The sequence below is a fragment of the Toxotes jaculatrix genome, chromosome 10 (genome assembly GCF_017976425.1).
Source record: "Toxotes jaculatrix isolate fToxJac2 chromosome 10, fToxJac2.pri, whole genome shotgun sequence".
In the NCBI taxonomy this organism is placed as follows: domain Eukaryota; kingdom Metazoa; phylum Chordata; class Actinopteri; family Toxotidae; genus Toxotes; species Toxotes jaculatrix.
In genome coordinates this window covers 19,354,834-19,376,878 of record NC_054403.1, presented here as the reverse complement: position 1 = coordinate 19,376,878, position 22,045 = coordinate 19,354,834, and the positions used below count along the sequence as shown (strand labels likewise).

Below are 22,045 nucleotides of genomic sequence, written 5' to 3'. Positions count from 1 at the left end.
CAGACTAGTCTCAGTAGTTAGTTCAGCGAGTCTACATCAACCCACTCTGACCTGTGGGTCAACTTGCATATCTGCTTGCATGCCAGTAATGGCTGGAATGAGAGTCATGCCTCTGTGTGCCATTACAGGTTATAAAAAGCACGTTGTTGATCAAAGTCGACTGGACAGTGTGACCCACAGCAGCAGCTCAGTCAGCAGCGTGTACCCTCAGTTTACAGCTGTTAACCTTTGAATTCAGTTTCCACACAACTGACTCTCACGCTCCTACAGGAAAAAAAAAAAGAACACAAACTGTTGAAAAAATGACAGTGATACAAAACAAGACCGAAACTTTATTCAATTTGTTCCCCGCTTGTGTTAAACAAGCTCAGCATGTCACATTCTTCATCAGATGGAGACAAGCTTCAAGCAAGCAACTCAGAGGTGCACAACAGAAAGGCACGAAACTGACAGGAATGTAGAGGACTGAAGACCAAATAAATGAAATGGTGCAACTTCAGAAATATGACTCACGGTCTTCATACTTGAACTGCTCATGCTGTGAATGTTCCTGTACCATCACATGGACGGTGGTGCAAGGTTCTTGCTCTAACCAAATGCTCAGTTACTAAATCAAGAGAAAATTAAATTTAAACCAGGTCTGAGACTCACTACCCGATGGCCAACATATGCATGTTAAACTTTTAAAATGACACAGGATGATAATGGAACAACACTATAATTAACTCACCACATACTCACATGTATGAAGTGTACATTTTGACAAACGAAAAAAAGTCTTAAATCTTTCTAACATGAGTGATAGTAACATAAAAACATCAAGCTCAAGCATTTTCAAAAAACCTGGTCCCAAAGCTGATAAAGTGTCTTTGATAAGTTAGCGTCCCTTTCATCAAGCTACAACTAAGTGACTCTATGTGCAACATTTTCATTTAGCTGTAAATTCACGTCACGTGAAGATTAAAGAAATATGAAAACAGTGGCGTCTGGGATATGGATGACAACAGTGGATCTATTAGCTTGCTCGTACATTCACATCATCAAAAATCAATGTCATTCATTCTATACAAGAGAGTAATTTACACATATACTATTATACAGCACAGAAACTGAGAGGAAAAAGCCTCTCTCTCTGGGGGGGGGGAGGGCTCTGAGGGGAGGCGGTGGACGGCTACCCACAGCCATAAATTTTATTTTTTAAAACATGCAATCTATAATCAAACGATGCAATATCGATCATAAATGTCTTGGTAATTGATTCAGTGATTGGCATCAAAGCAAAACAAAGGAAACTACTGGGGTGGCTGCTGGGATAAATTTTAAACTGGTTACGAGAAATAAGCTTAGGGTTATTTTTAGGGAGACGCTGCCTCAGGGGAAACAGAAAAAAAAGCAGAAATTTGGCAGGGAAGTGGTTGGAGCGGTGCTCTTAAGAGCTGCGAGGGTTGGAAAGGTGTAAGAGGCAGAAGCAGCTGGGTTGGATTATACAGACTGGTAGCCGGTGCGACTCTTCCTCCGGCCAATCAGGTAAGAGATAAGCACAAGGATGATTAGGAAGCTGAGCGCCACACCCACTGCAATGGGCACCAAAAAGCTCAAATCAGAGTCCAGGAAGCATTCCTCAGCTGACAGACAGAAAGAAAGAGGAGACAAGAGACGGAGGGTTAGTGGTTTAGTCGACAGAGGACACAATTCAGAGAAGAACACAAGAAGGTTAGAGAGAGAGGAAAAGCAGCGAGAAAGGAGATCAGATCAGAACCTACGAAAAAAAAAGGGGAAGAAGCAATGTAAATGTAGGTTAGATTAGAGGAGAGGGTCATTAAATATTCCAAAAACACAAAAAGGAAATCACTCAATTGAACAGCCAGTTAAGCTTATCTTAGCATAAAGACTGGTAACAGACAGAAACATCCTGGCTCTGTCCAAAGGTAACCAAATCTGCCTGCCAGTGCTTCCAAAGCGCGCTAACATGTTATATATGATTTGTTCAATCCCTAAAAAAATTAAAGCGTAAAAGATTACAACAGCTGGAATCTCCAGTAATCCCCCAGTAATGGCGCCAGGCTGTGGCCACACTTGGTACTACAGGCTCAAGTACTAAAATGACTACCAAAACAGTGGCTGTAAAACATTTTTCCGCAGCTTCACAAACACCTCGCAATTATCAGATTTCCTTCTGGGAAATCTACCTGAGCGCTTTCACTAAATTATTTGTTACCATTCATCAGTCGGGCACGATAGAGAAGGTTCCCAGCCAATAAAAAGTCCTGTAAAACTACAATATGTACTTTGTACACGACTGTTTCTGTATGGACTACACTTCTGAGATATAACATGTTAATTAATGAGATTAAGAGGTGCTGGTAGGCAGATTTTTGTTACCATTGAACAAAACCAGGCTTGCAGTTTCCCTGTTTCCAGTCTTTGTGTTAAAATAAATTAACATGCCTCTTTCATATTTATCGTATAGACCCGAGAGAGGCATCAATCTCATCATCCAGCTCTCAGAAAGAAAACAAATGAACAAAATGTTGAACTATTCCTTTACGAATACAGTCAGGCAGTCAACAGCACTTAGCACGACATGGAAACACGAGTACAACACATGGTGGTAATTTCTCACAATTAGTCAAAGGCAGCAAGACAAACAGGCAGCGATTCACTGACTCTCCTTTGTGTAGCATAAATGAGGCAAATTTAACTAGAAAGACTCGTAGCCGGTGGCCATGTTTCTCTTTCTCCCGATGAAATAGGCCAGCAGAACGATAAGAATGAGAACAAGCAGGGCAACTCCGACAGCTATGGGAACAATGAAGCTCTCCGCATCGGCCTGGCATTCCTCGGCTAGACGAGAGTGAAGAAAGCAGAGAGGTAAATGTCTCACAGCTGAACATAGAACTTAAAAAAAAAATGGTTAATGCACGGACAGCAGGAAAAGAGAGGTAGGCTGCTAACCAGGAATTTAAATGCATGGAGAGCAGCATAGAACCATTTTGAAAGAGGAATAAACATTTACTCAAGTGTCCAGGACAGCAATGCATTTTTATTTTCATAAGTCTTAAAATACTAAAAAGCTCCACTTCAGTCTGACACACAATTTGAAATCCAATTTATTATAGCTAACAGCGTGAGAGAATGGAGATGATCACCCACAGAACACATTAATTGATCTTTGATGAGATGGCCTTGCAGCACAAATTCCCTTTGCTGGACATCTGTGTGCAATGTTCTCAACTGGAGAAGAGGAATAGAACAATGAGCCAAAAAAATACCATGTTACGGAAAAGGTATCTTAACAGTACTAGTGAGTTAATGAAAGAACAAGACAGGATGTTATTGGTGAGAAAGGCACAGTTGTCATGATGAAGAACAGGTTAGATGATTTATTGAGAACAAGGGAGATATACCCATAAACATTTATAGTAGTGCTGCAAAACCATCTTTATAATTAAGGCAACTGCGTTTGTACAAAGCTGGAATACAGATGACAGCAGTAATCACAAGCAAGTCAAAGCTCATGTTTGATTTAGAGCCATTATTCATACATACGTACAATGTCCTGGAAAACCTCATTTTATAAGCAACTTAAAAATGCAAATATTTCTAGTTGTTTTCATCTTTAGTGTAGTTTGCTGCCTGATTCGTTCCAGTCTTGAATGACAAGTTGGAACAAGTCAAACAGCACACAGCACTCTGCTAGAATTAAGCAACAATACACAGCAACTACCATGTGTCACATTGGCTTTCTGTCATTACAAAAATACACATGCTGGGGCTTGCCTACATCCCTGACACAGCTTCACTGAAACCTACACTAGTTCACTGACTTCAAGGCCCTGAAAACCTATTTTCAACTCGTTACTACGAGTGACAGAGTCCTACACCAAAACACAATTTTCTTCCAACAGTTTTGTCAATTTTGCAAAAGTTTCTTTCATTTATTTCAGTGCGTCCATCTGGATTTTATAACATGGGCAGATGAGATTGCAAAGGAATGGTTTCACATTTTGGGAACTGCCCTTATTGACTTTTTTTTTTATAGATGCCACTCATGTCTGCACACTTAATATGAAACTACTTGACAGAGCCAGGCTAACTGCCCCACCCCCATTTTCTAGTTTTTGGGTTGAGCTAAGCTAACCAGCTGCAGGCTTTAGCTTCATACTTGATGGGTGAGAAGACTGATACCACTCTCATGCTCTCTAACTCTTGGCAAGAAACCAAATAATATCCCCAAACATTAGACTATTCCTGTGTTAAACTCTTTATGAAAAAAAAAAAACTCCTACATTTAACTCTGATTGTTTCTTGTTCACAAACATTTAAAGCTGTTGAGAAGAATTTAAGATTTGAAACCAAGTTTTCAGGGTCTTTAATGCTCCCTGATCCACCTACACCTCTCAGAACTCAGGCCAAGCCCATACCTATACACAGGTGAAAAAAAAATGTGACGACAGTCTCAACAAAACGCTAAATATAAAGAGCGTCTTAGTGCATTTATATGTAAATATCCTCGTTTCAGAATTGTCTGCGCTGAACGTGAACATCTACACAATATTACTATCCCTTTTCTAAACCTAATGCCAAAACAAATTGTGGGAGAAAAAAAAAAGTCAACCTTTCTTTTCAGATTCATTCTCTGGCTGGAACATGTGCAAATGTAAGAGACCTTTTTAACAGCAGACATGTTGACATGGTATGGCAGAAAAAGCACAGGTGTAATTAATAACATTAACAGTGGCATCAGCCCATGTAGTTTTGTCAGTTTCAGGGCCTTAGGAAGATAAATGTCAGTGAGCCATTGTTAAGGTCATTAGTTCTACCACAACTTTTACTGCTTGATTTATATACAAATGTCATGCATGAAAAAGGGTCTATCAATGTTTAAATAACTCACACTTTGATTTCACATTCTTAACATGACTGGAGCCACATAATCAGGAAAATAATTCCAATGTTTCTCCTGCTCTACAGGGGCAAACATGGGCCAAAGCATATTTCCTTTGCCAACTTTTGAAATGGAGTAAGTAGACCTTCATCCTTGCTAATGAATTTCTCAGAACAAAGAAAGAAAGCTGCTTGACCATCTTCCTTTGGATTTTGCAAAGGAAATGCTGTGAAAATTATAATTCTTGTATGTCTCAAAGTAAATAATTATGGGGATGAAAAGTCAAACCATAAAAAGGAAGTAAAAACTAAAAATGTGCACAAAGATTAAATGATGACAAAGGCAAACAAAAAGGGAATGTCTGCAGAGCAAGTGCTGGATCCTACTGCAACAAACTTAAATTGCCACACATCTGAAACTAAAGCGTGTGGAAAACTAATAACTTTTTTGAATGTATATGTCCTAAAGTACCTGTATAACTCCAAGATCTCTATGTATACTGATCACCACTTTTAATGTGAGAGCGATAACTTGAAAATTAAAAAAAAAAAAAAAAAAAAAAAAGATGGTCTGGATCTTACACTTGCTCATCAATGAAAAAACAACAAAAAAGGAAGGACAAGACATTCAAAAAAAAAAAAAAAAAACAACAACAAAAAGCAACACAAACAATGGGGGTAGACAAGTTTGGTCCTTGAGAAATACACCAAACCATCTTTACATGGATTTTTGACTCCTCCTACTGATTAAAGATCCTTAAGGCTACTGCAAATCAAAAATGCTGAGTGCATTCATGGCTTAGAATGACCAATAACTTCACCAACAGGCATTAACATCTATTTTCCCAGTTTTCCCAGGAGAGACTTTATTTTAGATTTTAAATTCAAAAGATTTTAAAAGCCAAGGACCAGGCTTGGGAGCCCCGTGATATTTCATGATTGATTTAAAGGGTCTGATATCCAACATAAGTCTTTCTTCGACCAATCACGTAAGCGATCACTACAATGAGAATCAAGCCAGCCAGAGCAGCGCCAACAATGATTGGGATTAAGATGCTGGTGTCATCCAATGAACATTCATGGGCTGCAGATGAAAAGAAAGTCAGTCAACAAGTGGAACAGTGATTTTCTGGTACACATCCAGAGAGACAAGAGTGAAGCAGCAGAACAGCAGTTCAGATTATTTAATCTTCTTTACTTTAAAGCTATTTGGACTGTGGTCACCGAAGAGATTCTGGAGGTGCAAATTTGGATGTGTTGAAGTGATCAGGAAAACGGACATTAACCAGACTTCCTTTTCAGGAAGCCGAGCCTGGGAAGGGCTTGATTACACACAGTATTTTCTGTTTTTGAGGATTTTAAACGGTTGTTCACATCATCTTTTAACCAAAAAACTAAACCAAGTATTTTACTTAAGGATCTGTTGATTGTTCAATGTGCCATGGGCAGAAAAAAAACACAGTTGTCACTTTTTATTTTTATTCATGTTTTAACGGGAGAGAGAATACTGTGTTTTATAAAAGTTTTATTGCCTTTTATTGAGTTAAATTTGGGCCTATTTATTCATATCTTGCAATGTCATGACTATTCTAATTTATTTTTATATTCTATTTTACTCATTCTATGTTTGTTTATGTTAGCTTTTTTCTTAATGCTTTTAATGTTTTATATAAAGCCACTTAAATTGCCTTGTTGTTGAAAACTGTTAAACAAATTTACAAAACTTTCCTTGCCTGAAAAGAAGTAGTGGACTAGAGATATAAAACACAACAAACATCATCTTCCTCATTTCATCTTCTGGAAGTCATGAGCAAAGCCATTTTCTTCAGACTCTTAAATATGAAACAGTGTGATCATGCCCTTGTCAGCAGTGGAAGGTCTGCTTTAAGAGATATGAAAGAATAACCTACCTGTACTGAAAGCATTCTTTGTGACCTTGAAGGGCTGCACTTGTAGGTTGAAGGTGTAGAGGGTGAGCAGGCTGGTGATGGTGTAGTTCTGCTCCTTGTTACACATGTAGGAGCTGCCAATAGTCGCCTCCCACAGACTCAGGTTGGTGTTCACCTCAGAAAACTCCGCACCTTTAAATAAAACACACAGATATAAAGAAAAACAGAACATTATCTTGTTTCTCGGTGTGGTGCCTGGTGCATGTGGGTAGATGTGATTCTTCTAAATTACCAGAGCTTGTCTTTGTAGTGAAGTTGAGAGCATGTAGGCGGAATTTCGTTGTGTCCTGTTAAAAGAAAAATATAAGTTTTGAAGAATACGTTTTGAACAAATGAAAATCCCACCCTGGCAGCTATCTCAGCTACCAAAGGATAACCTAATCAGAGCCTGACATTCAGGAAACAAACATTTCTGTTCTCTTGTACGGGTGACAAGTGATACTGTCAGTGCACATTTACATGGATATTAACAACATACTGTCAAGTGCTTACACTGGTGAAGCTGAACATGATGGTCATTGAGTTTGATGTCAGCTGCAGCTCGCTGCTGTTGGCGCCACATGATCCAGTGGCTTTGGTCATGTTGGGCTCGAGGTTGATCTCCTGATATTTCTATGCAGAGAGAAGAGAAGGGAATCAAATGAGTGGGGTCTGTGGAAGCACATTTGTATCTCATCTGGAAAACATTAGGCTGTAATAGGATTACGGTGTTATGGTTATGTGTTTATGAACATACCTCTCCTTGCTTGAGACCGATCCGCAGGCCAAAATTGGCCAACAGACAGGCTGTGCTGTTAACAGTGTTGATGCTGTATTTCCCGGTGGTGGGTGTGGGGAGGGTGGGGGTGGGGGTCGGGGTGGTGGTGGGTGGAGGGGTGGTTGCATTGGTGGAGTGAGTGGTGGGGGGAGCAGGGGTTGTGGGTTGATCAGCTTTACAAGAGGTTACTGTGAAAGGAGAAAACAGACAGAATGGATCATCAATAGAGAGAGAGGAGAGAAATATTACAGACGCGTTGAGATGTTGCTGCATCTGCACTTACTCTGTTCACTCTTGCTGCCGTTACTGACAAAAGCCTGTATGAGCACGTCTGACAGCGTCACATTGACCAAATCAGCCTGGATCAGGTCTTTACTCTTGCAGGAGTAGCATGTATCGACACCTACATTTGTAATCTGAGGCTTTGTGGTCACGGAGACAGTTTCTAAAAGAAATTAAAAAAAACATCAGCATCAGTGCAATGCCCTTCATCTATGTGTATACTTTTTTGCTGGCACTGTGAGGTGTAGAAGTTACCATTTAACAAAGAATTGGGGAAACGAACTGAGTCGCTGAGATTGTAGGAAAAGGTGATGGAGTCTGCCTGGTACACTTTTCCATTCATGGTGAAGTTCATACTCAAGGAGTGCCCCTCTCCGAAATTAAGCTTCAACGTTGAGCTTTTGGTGTCACATTGACTTCCCTCTGTTGTGACATTTTTAGGCAGTTCAAAGCTGACTGTAATATTCTGAAATGAGAGCAGAGTGAAACATTATTTTACATGATTATAAAGGTTTGATGTTAAACTGTTTAAAAACAGGCCTGGCAGACCTTAAGGAGCTTCAGCATTTTACATGTTCATCTAACGGGCTTGACAAAAACAATAATTCTGACAGAAAGTCTAAAACAAAAACTCAAAATTTCTGTGAGACCCTTCCAATAGGACAGCACAGGACATAACAATTGCAGGATATGCATCAGGAAAACACACCAACTGAAATGCTGAATAGCAAGAATCAATTTGCTTTGTGGTGACTCCCCTTATTTCCCCTTTCCATGATGACATTTGCCTCCACAAGAGTTGTCTGTCGGTCACGCTGTAGAGGTGGCCTTAGAAGAGCGCAGCTGCTTTGCTTTTATTTCATAAGGATACTGTGGGGCCTGATGTAAATATACCTAACCTAACTGCCCATAGCAGAACATCTTGATGTCGTCGTGACTACGACCAGACACTCACCTTATCAGGAATCACTTCATAAGAGACTGAGAAGGAGGCCGTCAGATTGGCATAGAGGCACAACTTGCCGTCTTTGTCTGTGACATTCACCTGAGTGCTATGTGACAGGTGGAAGACTGAAAAGAAAAAGAAAAATTACATTATTCTTTTCTACTCCACATAATGATTATTTAAAACAGAACAGAACAGCTAACATCGGTCATCGGTCAACAAGTCATTCTTGCAACCAGGCTTTTTACCTTTCCACTTGCTGTGACAAACTATACAATTTAACAGAAGAGAGGCCAAAGTCCATTCAGATTAACTACATGGTTTTGACAGTATGCATTGTCATCAACTAAGCAACTGCCTACCACAATCCTCAGGTAACATAAACTTACAAAGCACTAAAACTCACACAGATGTTTGTGACTTAGCAATAAAAATACTGTATTTTTACTTAAATATGAGGTTGGGAGATTTAATGTTAGACAAGCAACACTTCACCCGACGATATCTTTTGTACATGTAAGTCTTTTTCATGCAGTGGATCCTAAAGTGCCACAGAATCTGATCACATTCTCTGGTACTTTGCAACTTTTTTGAAACTGACATTTTCAGTAAATGAGAGGGATTGACATAGGCAACACTATACTCGCACAAGGAAAGGGTCTGTCAATGACAAATGAAATGTGTGTTGTGTTACGTCTTGCAGATATGTAGTTCATTTTTTCCAGTATTTTACATATTGATCATATTCCAGTCTTAAGGTAAAGACCAATAGCTCCATACAGTTTATTTTGTTGTTGGTTGCAGTCCAGTTGTCCTTTATTGGAGGGTTAGGCTGCAGCCATTTCCATGTGATGGTCTTCTTCTTATTCTTATTATTAGCAGCCAAGAGCATTTTAAAGTGCTATTCATCCTGAGCCATATGTTTGGGATTTTACACAGGTGTAATGTGACAAATGAGCATTCTCAAATAGCTACTCGTCCTACTTGCAACGTATACAGTAAACTTAATATCTGTGGGTTTTTGGGGTCAATAAAACAAGAAATCTGAAGAAGTCAAGGTGGATTGTGCAAAGCTGTGATTGGTATTTTTCACTATTTTGACATTTTATCCACAGGCTGATTAATCAATGATGAAAATAATCACTGGTTGCAGGCCTAGGTGTCCAAATAAAGTATGAAATAATGGATGATAACAACATTTGTAGTGAAAACATAGCTGGAATTCCAATGATTAGGTCACAGAAACTGGTGTAAGTATGTTTACATACAGATCACATTAGTATTTTAGTTTTGAGTCTTATTCATATCCCTGTATGCACAACTCTAACAACATCCAGGTTTTTGATCATCATATAGAAAGGTGTCTTGATATGTAATCATCTGAGCCACTATGTTCTGCACAAACAGTTAAACCTAGACAAGGTGTTTACATATGCAATCAGGACAGACCGTCTACATAATATGCAATACTCAGATCAGTACCAGGATTACTGTATGTAAACGTACTCAGTCTACTGTTCTGAGTTGGAAACTAACTTTCTAGAAACAACTATCGCATTATAAGCAAACTAGGCCATTTCTGACAAAAATAGTTAACAACATAGGAATTTACAGTCAAATCCTCGTTTAAAACGCTCGTTCGAGATGAAAAGTGATCTTGTTTTATAATGAGGGCTGATTGCAGCCATAATGTATTCATCTTTTTATGTACTTTAGGTATTTTGTGTCAGTTAAATTAGTCAGCTAATTTGCTAAATCACTTAACGTTAGCTCGACGGTGATTCGTTCTAGATGTAGAGTCACGTGCTAACTTACTGTAAACCTCCAACGGATGCTAATACTAACTTGCTAATGCTAACTATTTTAGCCAGTTGACATAAGGCGGATGTGGCAGGGGGGCTCTGAGCACAACTGTTACTCTCTGGAACGTTGTGTGTGTGTGTGGCTAACGTTATTTAGATGCAGGCATGATTTAGACGGCAAAATGTTTTATCTTTAACTCGAACTCTGGCTTTCAAAACAAGTGTTATCCAATCGGGAAGCTAACCGCTAAGTTAGCTAACTGAACAACACATGATGAAATAGCGGTTTAAACATTAAAACTAGCTTGACAGTTATTTCTAGTGCATAATTTGGTTGTTACACGGTGGTATGCAAATATAAATAACAGTTACGTGATTAGATGCGGATATCTGAGCTTCATACGACCGTTTGCCCGTTTCAGTTTATACTGTTGACGTAGGTAACAATTGACAATCAAGCTAAGCTACATTAGCACAACATCACAACTGAACTGCGCCTCGACCGAACAGCTGATAAGGGTTTCAAGACCAGTTAAGTAAATTCCCCCCAACAGAGCTCATTTATGTCACTAAAGCCAAGGACCAGTGACTATAATGCGTATAAAATGTCCTTTTAGCAGCATTTAGCCTGATTACAGCAGCACCAGGCCCGGAGAGACCCGTAAGTTTAATCACGTCACTACGCAGAAACGGATAGCATTTTTCCACTTGATTTATTTTAGTCACTTTTGCCGTTGATGCAAAGATTTATTAATGGGATAATACATACCGTTCCCAAAGAAAAGGAGCAAAACGACTGCAGCATATCGGCACATGGTAGGTGGTTTGAAGGGTCAGACACCGGAGAGAAGCTGAAGAAATGCCCGTCCGTGACGCTCAGTCCTCGGTGTTTGAGCCGCCGCCGCCGACTGTACCAGGAAATGCAAGTCATATGACAGACCTGAGTGTCAGACCACAAAGAGGTGTGGACTATAGACTAGGTTTAAATCGCTCTCCCATTTTATCAAAGTTAATTATTGTGCCGCAAGCATTTTAAAGGCTGGCAGGAATGTGAATGTTTAATGGCTTCAGCGAAAAAAAAGCTTACTGACAAGCTTTCATACAAGACAGTGAGATGCGTCTAGAAAACGATTAATAAAAGAATACCCGATTGAAACAGTTATTTTAATCTGAAGCAATGAATCTAACAGACTCATACAAACAAGGGCATGTCTACTCAATCATATTTTTCCCTCATGTTTTGAGGTGATCCACTCCCACTTTTCAGCAAAGGCCTGCAAGCCCCACAGGGAGACTTACAAAAAATATAGTGTATGTGTATGGTATGACACCAGGGAAAACGGACTCCGATGGCATTGTGCTTTTAGTATACTTTCTAAGGGTTAACAAAAACCTAAAAAGCAGTTGACTGTCAGATGGGATTGTGTCACTTTTGTGAAGTATGTACAAACAAACAAATGCACAGCTTAAATGTATATACTTGTACAACTGAACTGTTTTAGCAGCTTGAATACACCCTATAACAAAATAAGTGCTTTTTTTGGCACAAACTCTGCTTTGAACCCTGCATGTTCATGATCACAGGTTTTTCAAATGGCTACATGACCTTAAAAATTGTAAAACTTTGCTGCAGGATCACACATTTGGAGCAGATATTACCCAATTCTCTAATCTGAACGTTAGTCCAATAGTCCCACATTTGACACTGGCTAAAGAAACAAGCATCAGTTTAATTTTTTGGATTCTTTTTTTTTTCTCCAACATGTGGTACATTTAGAGCATTGTTAGGTGTGTCAGCATTTGCTTGTGATACTGAGTGAACAAAAAGAAAAAAAGTGACTTGATAACAAAGAGCATATTGATTTAAACTATGGACAAAGAAGAATCTAAGTTTGAAAATAAATATTTTTCCTCTCCATTAAAAAAAAAAAAAAAAAAAAAAAAAAAGGAACCACATCTGTGTGTCTTCTTTGTCTGTCCACGGTAGCCCAACTCTCTCAGAGGCACTGAGAAATATGGACAATATTCTCTTTTCAATGGGCATGCAGTCCACAGGATCACAAGACCCCTGACAAAAATCCTGTGGAGCAGTATCCATTCACTTGTCGGTCGCTAGGTTGAAGATGATAATGGTTAACATCCACTGGAGCAAAAGATTTAGAGACCGATCAGAGCAACTTTCAGCCTGACTGGACCATCTGCATATCTTTTTCTCTGTCACTTTTTCTTTCATTAAGCCACGTAGTTGTACTGGTTGGAGTTCTCCTTGTCACGCTCCATATAGTCCCTGTCAATAAGAGACTCTATCCTCTTCTTCAAGTCAGCAGGCTGGAAGGGAAGAAGGGAGAGAGGAGGCAGAAGTTAGCACATAAGGCACATTTCTCTCTCCAAGCAGATTCATGATAGCAATTACACCTCCTATGGAAACTTATTATATAAAAGTCCCTTTTATACAAGTCAGTTTTGGTCTTATTCTGATGAAAATGTCTTACATCAATTCTAATTTAACTCTCTAAGAACGGTACTGTTAGATAATGGGAGCCGTAGCTTGTGTGCAGGGGAGGTGCTTCTGTAAAATAACTCGACTAACTAACTTCAGCCTGTACACTTGTAGATCAAAAAGAAGCACAAAAAAGAGAATTAGATCAAATTTCAGGTTACTTTAAATTATTAAAAACAATTAAACATTTGGTAATTAAAGTAGAACTGCAAAATTATAGATAAATTGATTTGTCAGCTGTGCTTATCACCTTGACAGGGAACTTGAGCTGGTTGTACACCTCAGACATCAAGAGATTATGGGTCAGAGTCTTCCTCATCTTCATGATCCGCACAATGGCAGCATCGATCTGATATTGACGATCCTGAAAGACCCTTTCTGTGGTGCTGGCTTGCTCCTCCACCTGTGGTAAAAGATGCAAGTTAAAATAATGTCCCAATACTCTGACAATATTGAAATTAGAGAAACTACTGTGACAGCTGTACCGTTTCTTTCATCTGGATCTGGTTTATTTTGATCCTGAAGAGCTTGTGTTTGAAGTCATCGTTGCAGGAAAACTTATCCCCGTCCTCTACGTCTTTACTTTTTGGGATTTTGCTGAGGACTCGTGCTTTTCCACAAGCAAGTGACTGCAACGTCCGGCGCAGTTCACTGTCCTCTGTAAACCAGCAGACACACAAATAGTGCTTTAGATCAGTGAATCTGAAGAAAGAGTACTTGACAGCCCTGTTTTCTTCATCAAAAATCAAAGTGCTGCCAACCAAACTTTGATGTGCTGATACAAACCAATTCCTGTGGCCAGTTTGATCTCCTCCAGGGTGAACTCCTCTCCTTCATTAAACATCAGTAGCACAAGTGTTTGGAAAAGTGACACCTGCAGCTCCTTCTTGCCCTTTAGTAAGAAAAATAAAAAATTAACATTTATCTTTATTCACTGGGTGGGCAAAACATAACTGAGCATTCTTGGAAATTAGTTATCCACCTCCTTAAATTCAGCTTTTAAGACACAATGGCCTAGTGTTGATTGCCACTGCAGCTTCCTGCCACTGTGTTTGCCCAAGTAGAAGGTCTTGAAGATCTCCTGCAGCCGCACCATCTGGACAAAGATAACAGAGGCGTTACGAAGCAACACTCAGTATATTTATGACATGGCAGGTTATAAAAAAAAACGGCATGTTCCGAAAATTTCAATATTTGCTCAGCACTAACCTCAGGAGGCAGGTGCACTTCCATCGGGACATAGGTTGGCCAGTAACCCATAGTGAGGATGTTGACAGTCAGCTCGATGTTGCCAGGAATGTTTTGGCACTGCATGTACTGCAAGAACACAAATAAGACACGTGTGATATCCAAGACAAGAAATTATGTCACGCAAAAACAAAACAAACAAACCACCAAAAAAAAAATGCAAGGTGCTGCGCTGGTGTTAGAGGTAGAGTGACTGCTTGATTAATTGATTCTGTTGATCAACAGAAAAATAATTGCAAAAAAATTTCATAATCAATTACATGTTTAAGTCACTCTTTAAGCAAAAATGCCAAATATTCACAATGTTCTAGCTTCTTCATTGAGAGGATTTGCTGCTATTCTTTTTACCTGATACATAATCTCACCGTCATAAGAATTGATGAACAAAACTCATATTGCATGGATATTCTTGCAGATTAAACTCATTAATGCAGTAGTTCTTACCTGTTTGAACTGCACCATGATGTCCTTAGAAAGCTCCATATCCTTGAACATCCCCTCTAGTTTGCTGGTGAACGCTGCTCCACATTCTGAGGAAACACCAAAAGTTCAACAGTCAATGCAGATGCAGAGTCAAAAATCCCATTATTTGTATATATTAAAAAGTGACTGATGAATTGAACTAACCATGTTTTAGTTTTGACAACATTGATTTTTCAGCATCGACGGAGGCACTTTTTCCAACCAGCAACCTCTTGGCCAGATCCTTTTTGTAAAAGGCCTCAAAAACATCTTTTCCTACAAAGGTGATATTTCATTTCATTTCATTAAGAACATCCACAGAGAGGAAAAATAACTCAACAGAAACAAATGTGATGGGAATTATTACCATAGATGAATCTGAAGATAATCATGATCTTATCCAGCATCTTCTCCAGTTCTTCATCTGTTGCCTCTTTGTTTCCTGCCCTTAGTTTTGAATCCACGTGTTTTGCTGTAAACAGAAGTAGATTTACAGTGCGTCATTCCTTGGAGATTATGATTATATGCTCATTTTAGTTAGAAAAAGGGGAAATGCGTAAGTTACTAACCTATGAGTTCTGCAGGCTTATTTGGCCGTTTGTTGATGAATGTTTCGAAAGCCTCCTTCATGGCATTGACAAACTTCTCGTTCTTCATGAAGCAGACGTCGATGATGTGATCCACCTTGTCTTTGAAGTCCAGCAACTCCTGTACCATTGTTTTGTCTTTTTCTGGATTGATTACAATTGTGCTTCCAAAAGCCTAGATATTGATTTTCAGGACATTGGAAACAATGGAAAACAGAATTTATGAAACAATTCCCAATGATTCACCTTCATCCTTTATTATCTTTTGTGTGTTATCACTGTTAATGCTGTCATACCTTTATGTACTCTATCCAGTGTTGCAGGAGGACCTGAACACCACCGCGCACTCGACTAAAGAGCTGATAGAGCAGGGACAGATCCTGAATTCTGTTCTCATCCAGCAAGTGAGTAAGTCCTGGAAGTTTGCAACAACAGAAAGTCAGAGGCAAGAACTCCACCTGCTTTTATACTTTCAAGTCCCAGTAAGTAGTCAGACAGGCACATACATTTACTTACTGCTGTAATGCCACTCGTGTATATGTTTATATTAAGTGTTTACTGTTGTGTACCTTTCTGCAGAGTTGCACTGAGATGTTCACCCAGCAACTGCTTCTCCACCGTAGCAATGAGTGGTTTTCTGAAAGGAGAAAATACTCAGGTTACAAATGAGTCTGTGTCGGTGTTACATTGCAAACTGAATATTACAGTCTAACACTCACTGTGTGCTCTGGTCTAGATATGTGATGACTCTGTCAGCCTCCTCCTCCAAGCGTTTGTTGACATGATGGAGATATTCTGGTACCTACAAAAAAAAGAAAAAAAGAAAAAAAAAGAGGGAATGCAGTGATATTTACACTGTCTTATTTGTCTTGTCTCATACTTTACTTGTCTTGAGGGATACCTGTTCTCCAGAACACCAGAATACAATAAAATGAGCAATAATTAAATCAAATGGAGATCTCATAAAAAGCAAAAGATATTATCACCAGCAGAACTGATTTTTTAAAATTCCAGAAACACGGATGAAATTGACAATTAAAGTAAAATCAAGTAAAACACTACAGTAAAATCAGGGTAAGCTCTCATATAAAAGTGTGTTTAAAATGTGTAAGTTTAGGGATAGCAACCCCAAAAATCCCCAAAGGTCAAAGGAATTTATAAATAACCTTATTTGGTAGACTTGGCTAAAACTAATGCAATCTAGGGCAACAGTGCTGAAATAAATCTTCTTTCATGAAGGTTATAATGTTCAATTTATGTTTGAACTGTTTCAGAGATCTCATCAGTATTGTCATTTTGGAGGATGGAGTTTGTGGTGCTGTTGAAGTGTGAGGAGATGGTTCTGATACTAGGCCTACCCTCTTTTATGGTAAGGACAGCACATTATAACCTTCATGAAGGACCACCTAAATTTTAATTGTGCCAATAGTACAATTTATATAGAGAAAACCCTCAAACCACAACATCTCAAAATAAACACTTATTTTGCTTTCACTCTCGCAAAGGTTGAAAATAAATGTTTTTATAGCAAGCAGGAAAACATCAAACTCCTAGCTGTCATCAAATCCAGAGCCTTAAAGATAAGAGTGAAAATATGTATAAGTCCTTTCTGTTTCATTTTGAGGTACTCAGACCAAAGCCTGACGTTATAATTCACGCTTTAGATGCCTAAATATTTGAGCGATAAAATTCACTGGAAATACAAGCAGGGATGCAAATAATGATAATTTTTTACTATTGATTAATCTTAACTCCTTGATTAATCTATAAATGTAAAAAAAATCATCCAAAATTCACATTATAATTACCCATAGCTCCAGAGCCCAAAACCAAAAGACATCCAGTTTAAAATTATATATGACAAAGGAAGGCTTCAAATCCTCATGTCTGAGAAGCTGAAACTAGACAATGGTTGGCATTTTGCTTGAAACAATTAATTTGGTTATCTGAATAGCTGTCGATTAATTTTCTGTTGAACAACTAATCATTTAATTGACTTATTGTTTCAGCTCTAATCATGAAGTAGGAGCACATTGTCTATATTTGGCCAGCCAGTCACTAAAAAAAGAAATAAATTACGCCAACAAAAAACAAAATATGCCCAGGCTGTCAGGGGCACATAAATCACCTCTCTCTCCTGCATCAGCCTCTGTCCCTCTGCAGCGTACAGGCGATTGGTTTCCTCCAAAAAGCGCTGCTCAAAGGAGTCTTGATAAATCTGTCAGAAATGGAAAGACCAGGTTTCATTAAATCCATTTGTCAACAGGAAGCTGACAGCTCATCAGATCCCTGTGCGGGTGATAATCACCAAAGACACAGCTGTCAAAACCAGACTTTTTTTTTTCTACGGGACAAAGATGCATTCAAAGTAATCTTTCAAATTTGGGCTTTCAAATTTACAGATTCATGACTTAACGTCTGAATTGTTGTTAAGATAATGATGAAATGGCCAATTGTCAGTTACCTGCAGATCAGAGAGCATGCTCAACAGGCTCCTCAGCAAACTGCGATCTATCGCCTCTCCGTTTCGCTCTCTCTCAATGAGCAGCAGAATCCCATCGATGGTTTTACTCTGGACCTTTAGATCACTGATGATGTAGAACCTGAACAGCTCCAGACCCATGTCCCTGAGGACCAGAGCAGCTTGTTCAACGCCCACTTTAACAGAAATCAGCCCCATACGATTGTACAACAGTTAACATCAAGGATCACTCACCAGATTGATGGCAGCATTGAATTTTGTAAAACATAGGTGCGGTCCAAAAACAAAAATATACTCCTAATCATGATCTGTGAAACAATGACAAACATTCAAAATGAGAAGAAAACACCACTAACATTCTTCTTTAACCATCGTCTTGTTCAAATTCAAGGGATACTCCACCAATTTTACTCATCAACTTCAGTCTATAACTGTGACTACTCTTGTATGTTGTCTTCTGAGGCTCAGGAGGAGCTTTCAAAGAAAATAACACTGCATTTTATTATTCAACAGAAAGCCTGTTTTACAAACTGGGGGAGTGAAGCTGCTGACAGATCACACTACGATTCCAAATTTCACACTGGCATTGACTTTTCTGTTTGGACTTTTGATGTTTTTTGTGGTGTACAGGGGATGGGAAGTTCTTTCAAATGTCAGGACACGCCTGCAGTAGAGGGGGGATTAATGTGCCTGTATGAACCATATGAGGGAGTAAAAGTCAGATTAACTCAGCTTCTGCTGCCTCTCAAAAATTCCCCAACTTTATGGAAGTACAATACTACATCACTGGAATACCCCTTTAAACATGAAACAAACAAACTGCATGGAGAGTGATGTTATGTTATGTTAACAGACTTTCAAGGGATATGGCGGCTACCACTTGACTTATAAGGTTATACAACATACCATTTGTCTGCAATGATCTTGCCAGCACTTGTCAATTTTCTTGAGGAAAAGCACACTGTCCAGGGCATCCGTAAGAACAATGTTAAGGAAAAAGTGTGCATTCGTTCAAGAAGCCTGATTTAATGTGACTGAATGACCAACATTTGGCTAAACTGAATGAATACATGTCAAGATTCAGTGTAAAGGATATTCTCTGAACTGATCAATCTGTGCCTTGATGTGGTCTTCACACACAGCCCTCAGCTGTTTGTAAAGCTTGGCAGATATCTTGTGGGAGCACAGGTTCTCAACAGCCTGAGGGGACAAAAAAAGGTGTCACAAAAATTATTCGATCTCAGTGAAGGGTATGAACATGACCACAGAGGAAGAGGCATTCCACAGGCCATACAGTGAGCTTCCTCTGAAAAGTTGACAGGGCTGCAGACATACCTGGTAGAGCTCCTCTAGATTGTACTTGATTGAAGTGCTGTTCTGTATGGCCTCCACCGCCTCCTTCAGCTTCTGCCAGGTGTCCTGTGTGTAGTTCTCAGGCAACTTGGGCTTTTCTGTGAGCAAAACAAAACACAAAACGTTCTGACAACACTGTCTGCAGGCCTTATACGTCTCACAGTGGACCTCTCTGGACCATCATGTTGTGTCACCAGTGTCAGCAGAGCTATTTTAAAACTGCTGTGTGTTTCTATTTAAAGTAGAGCTGGGTGATGTTGACAAAAAGTCAGACGTTTGTATTGAGGATGGTCTGACTGTGTATACCAGAAGAGTACATGAATTTGTCAATGAAATGCTGTCTTACTGTTTATACCTTCCCATACAGCTATTTTTCTGTTATTATGTTGAATCACCTAGACTTTTGGTTATTGTAAGATCATATACCATAACCTAAATCCAGTCTTTTTAAGATCTTAGTGGAAATTTCGGAATGCCATATTCAGAACTTATTTACTATAACTTATATACTATTGTATTTAATTAAATTAAATTAATGTTGCAGTGATGAACATGTACAGGGATGCATGTATCACTGCCTCTACCAATCTACTTGATCATCCATGATAATTTCCAAAAAAAAAAAAAAAAAAATGCTTGTCTATAATCCTTAGTTACAGCCTGAGTCTAAATATGTTGTGACAGTCCAAATATCTCCAAAATTATTGTAACATCATAAATCACAGGAATTTTGATAATTAAATAAATGTTCTAGTCTTGTTTTAAGCAACAATGCCAAACATTTAATTGAAACGCAGCCTTTATGACCAAGAAAAGAGAATCACAATTTCCCTATGCTGTGTTATCTCAGAGTTTCACTATGTAGGACAAAATCACATTGTCTGGGGAGTTGTTCGCAGTTGAAATTAAGTTGTATATTGTTGCCAGTGATTGCTGCAGAGCTTGAATCACATTATCCACCAGTGCATCTGCTACCTTTGAAGTTCTTGATGACTAGTTTCTTGGCAGCACCGGGTTTACTGTTGGAGAAGGTGCCGGAGCCTGCGGTTTTCGTCAGTCCGTTTGCATGGTGTCCCACGCCACCGGGCAGGAACACGGCTTTGCTTTTGTTATTAGAGCACGAAGCAGCGGCGGCAGCGGCGGCGGCAGCAGCCTCCTCAGCCATTTTCACATCCAGTCCAATGAAATCCACTGAATCCTCAAACCTCAACTTTTTCTGAATGTGCAGCGGAGTGGGAGAGGAGGAGGAGGAAGAAGAGGAGGAATTCAGGGTCTTGGGAGGCGAAGAGGAGATCGTGTCAGTAGTGTCTTCCCTCTCTGAACCGTTTATTTTCCTCTTCTTCGGAGATGTGATGTTACCGCTGTCGTTTTTGACATCAGTAGCCGTTGGTCTAGCCTCCTGGGTTGGCGGTGGTGGGGGATTAGGGGAAGATAAACCTGTTGGAAACATGAAAAAACGGGAATACTAATTCTTAACAGCCAGTCTTCTGATCCGAAACTTCCAGGCTTGCCGGAGGGGGGAAGAGCTCAGTGTCCGAGGGCTTTAATTTACGTTCACACGGAGAGGTTTTACCCAAGTCCTTTATCTAGTATAAAACAGACAATAAACTGGAAACTACACAGCTATACTTAAACCTAGCCTGGTCTCTTTCTTGTTATTGCTGGCAGAAGAAGAAAGATGGTTGGCTATTGCTTCCTCTTTTTGCCTCTCTTGTCTAACCGCGTTGTGCAGTCGTTCGGTGAGAGCCGTTAAACTGAAGCGGTCGTTAAAGAAAATTATTCAGAGAAGAAAATTAGCTACCGCAAAAAATACCCTCTACGTGTCAGTAAAACATCTCTAAGTAAACACGGGGGAAAAATCGCTCATAAAAAGCTGGTCCGTGACCCCACCGGAAGTACTTTGTACAAAAGTACTTTTTGCACAAGCGGGTTTTTTTTTTCATCCGACGCCTCTGCTTCAACTGTTCCGAACACAAGATGGCGCCAGACCAACGCCATGTACGATCTTGTGCTTTTTTTTTTTTTTTTTATCTGGTTATGAATTTATCAATTACGAATTAATGATGGAATTATCCATTGATGGAAGAAGCACTCTGATTATTTAGACTACTTAAGTAAGAGTACTGATACCATGATGTAAACAGTACTCCAAGAGATATGCAAGAGGTATTATCAGCAAAATGTACTTTAAGTATAAAAAAGTACAATCTCTAGGTCGGATATATTACATAATTTATATTTATTGACTTTGAACTATGCATTAAAAATTGTGTGTCTCAACCTGAGAATTTGAGAAATTCTAACTGAATTCCTTCATTGGAAAAAAGTAGGTGGTCTAAGTTGTGTCGCTATGCAACTGCATTGTCATTAAATTCCATCTAAACTTGTCAAGCTTCCAGAAGCAGATGATATTAGAAAGGCCTCTCATTTGCAAACGTGGTTTTTCTCCACAAGAGTAATTTATTTGGAATAACACTGACATTTTGTGCTGAAAGAAAAGTTTATTTTTCGACAACTTGTTTGAAAACAGTTTACTATTCAAACAGCCTCTGTATATATATACCATGTGCAATGTCCTATTGAGATGGTTTTATATGGGGAATACCCTGCAACAGATAATGTGAGGGAAACATCAAGCTGGTCCACAATTATTATCCAGGGAATCCTAAAAAAAATCTTCAATACATACTATTCTTTCTGTGATGCTCACAACAGACCTGCACCTATTATGGCTCTGCAACTACACACAGAAATTTTGGTCTGATATTAACATTGTAATATGTTTTATAA

At 39.1% G+C, this 22,045-nt stretch overlaps 2 protein-coding genes across 3 annotated transcripts; both read right to left on the bottom strand.

The window, feature by feature from the left end:
• Positions 1–312: 312 nt before the first annotated feature.
• lamp2 (lysosomal-associated membrane protein 2) lies at positions 313–11,549 on the bottom strand. Of its 2 annotated transcripts, none has more exons than XM_041048935.1 (9): positions 11,393–11,549; positions 8,831–8,946; positions 8,131–8,341; positions 7,877–8,038; positions 7,573–7,781; positions 7,329–7,448; positions 7,069–7,123; positions 6,798–6,968; positions 313–2,844 (listed from the first exon to the last, which is right to left on the bottom strand). In XM_041048935.1, exons 1-9 carry the CDS (start codon positions 11,436–11,438, stop codon positions 2,702–2,704), a joined length of 1,233 nt encoding a protein of 410 aa, XP_040904869.1. In that variant the 5' UTR covers positions 11,439–11,549; the 3' UTR covers positions 313–2,701. The 2 variants fall into 2 exon arrangements, with proteins under 2 accessions (XP_040904869.1, XP_040904870.1); XM_041048936.1 differs by lacking the exon at positions 313–2,844 and adding an exon at positions 3,024–5,971.
• Positions 11,550–11,769: 220 nt separating this feature from the next.
• On the bottom strand, positions 11,770–21,149 carry cul4b (cullin 4B). The gene is made up of 20 exons (XM_041048934.1): positions 20,231–21,149; positions 19,238–19,353; positions 18,999–19,102; positions 18,809–18,878; positions 18,137–18,210; positions 17,885–18,047; positions 17,549–17,638; positions 16,140–16,222; positions 15,990–16,057; positions 15,717–15,835; positions 15,403–15,595; positions 15,201–15,305; positions 14,999–15,109; positions 14,816–14,901; positions 14,333–14,440; positions 14,106–14,219; positions 13,910–14,015; positions 13,609–13,781; positions 13,374–13,526; positions 11,770–12,951 (listed from the first exon to the last, which is right to left on the bottom strand). The coding sequence occupies exons 1-20, from the start codon at positions 20,703–20,705 to the stop codon at positions 12,856–12,858; spliced, it is 2,607 nt and encodes an 868-aa protein (XP_040904868.1). The 5' UTR covers positions 20,706–21,149; the 3' UTR covers positions 11,770–12,855.
• Positions 21,150–22,045: the final 896 nt, after the last annotated feature.

Bases quoted from the DNA above. Each gene is read 5' to 3' on its own strand.
- lamp2 (XM_041048935.1), bottom strand. From the start codon at position 11,438: ATGTGCCGATATGCTGCAGTCGTTTTGCTCCTTTTCTTTGGGAACG. The intron at 7,124-7,328 runs GTAAGCACTTGA...TTCTTTTAACAG, and splicing joins TCATGTTCAGCTTCACCAGT to GACACAACGAAATTCCGCCT. The intron at 6,969-7,068 runs GTAATTTAGAAG...TTTTATTTAAAG, and splicing joins CACTACAAAGACAAGCTCTG to GTGCGGAGTTTTCTGAGGTG.
- cul4b (XM_041048934.1), bottom strand. From the start codon at position 20,705: ATGTTTCCAACAGGTTTATCTTCCCCTAATCCCCCACCACCGCCAACC. The intron at 16,223-17,548 runs GTGATTTATGTG...TTTTTTTTGTAG, and splicing joins GGCTGATGCAGGAGAGAGAG to GTACCAGAATATCTCCATCA. The intron at 14,902-14,998 runs GTTAGTTCAATT...GTGTTTCCTCAG, and splicing joins GTTGTCAAAACTAAAACATG to AATGTGGAGCAGCGTTCACC.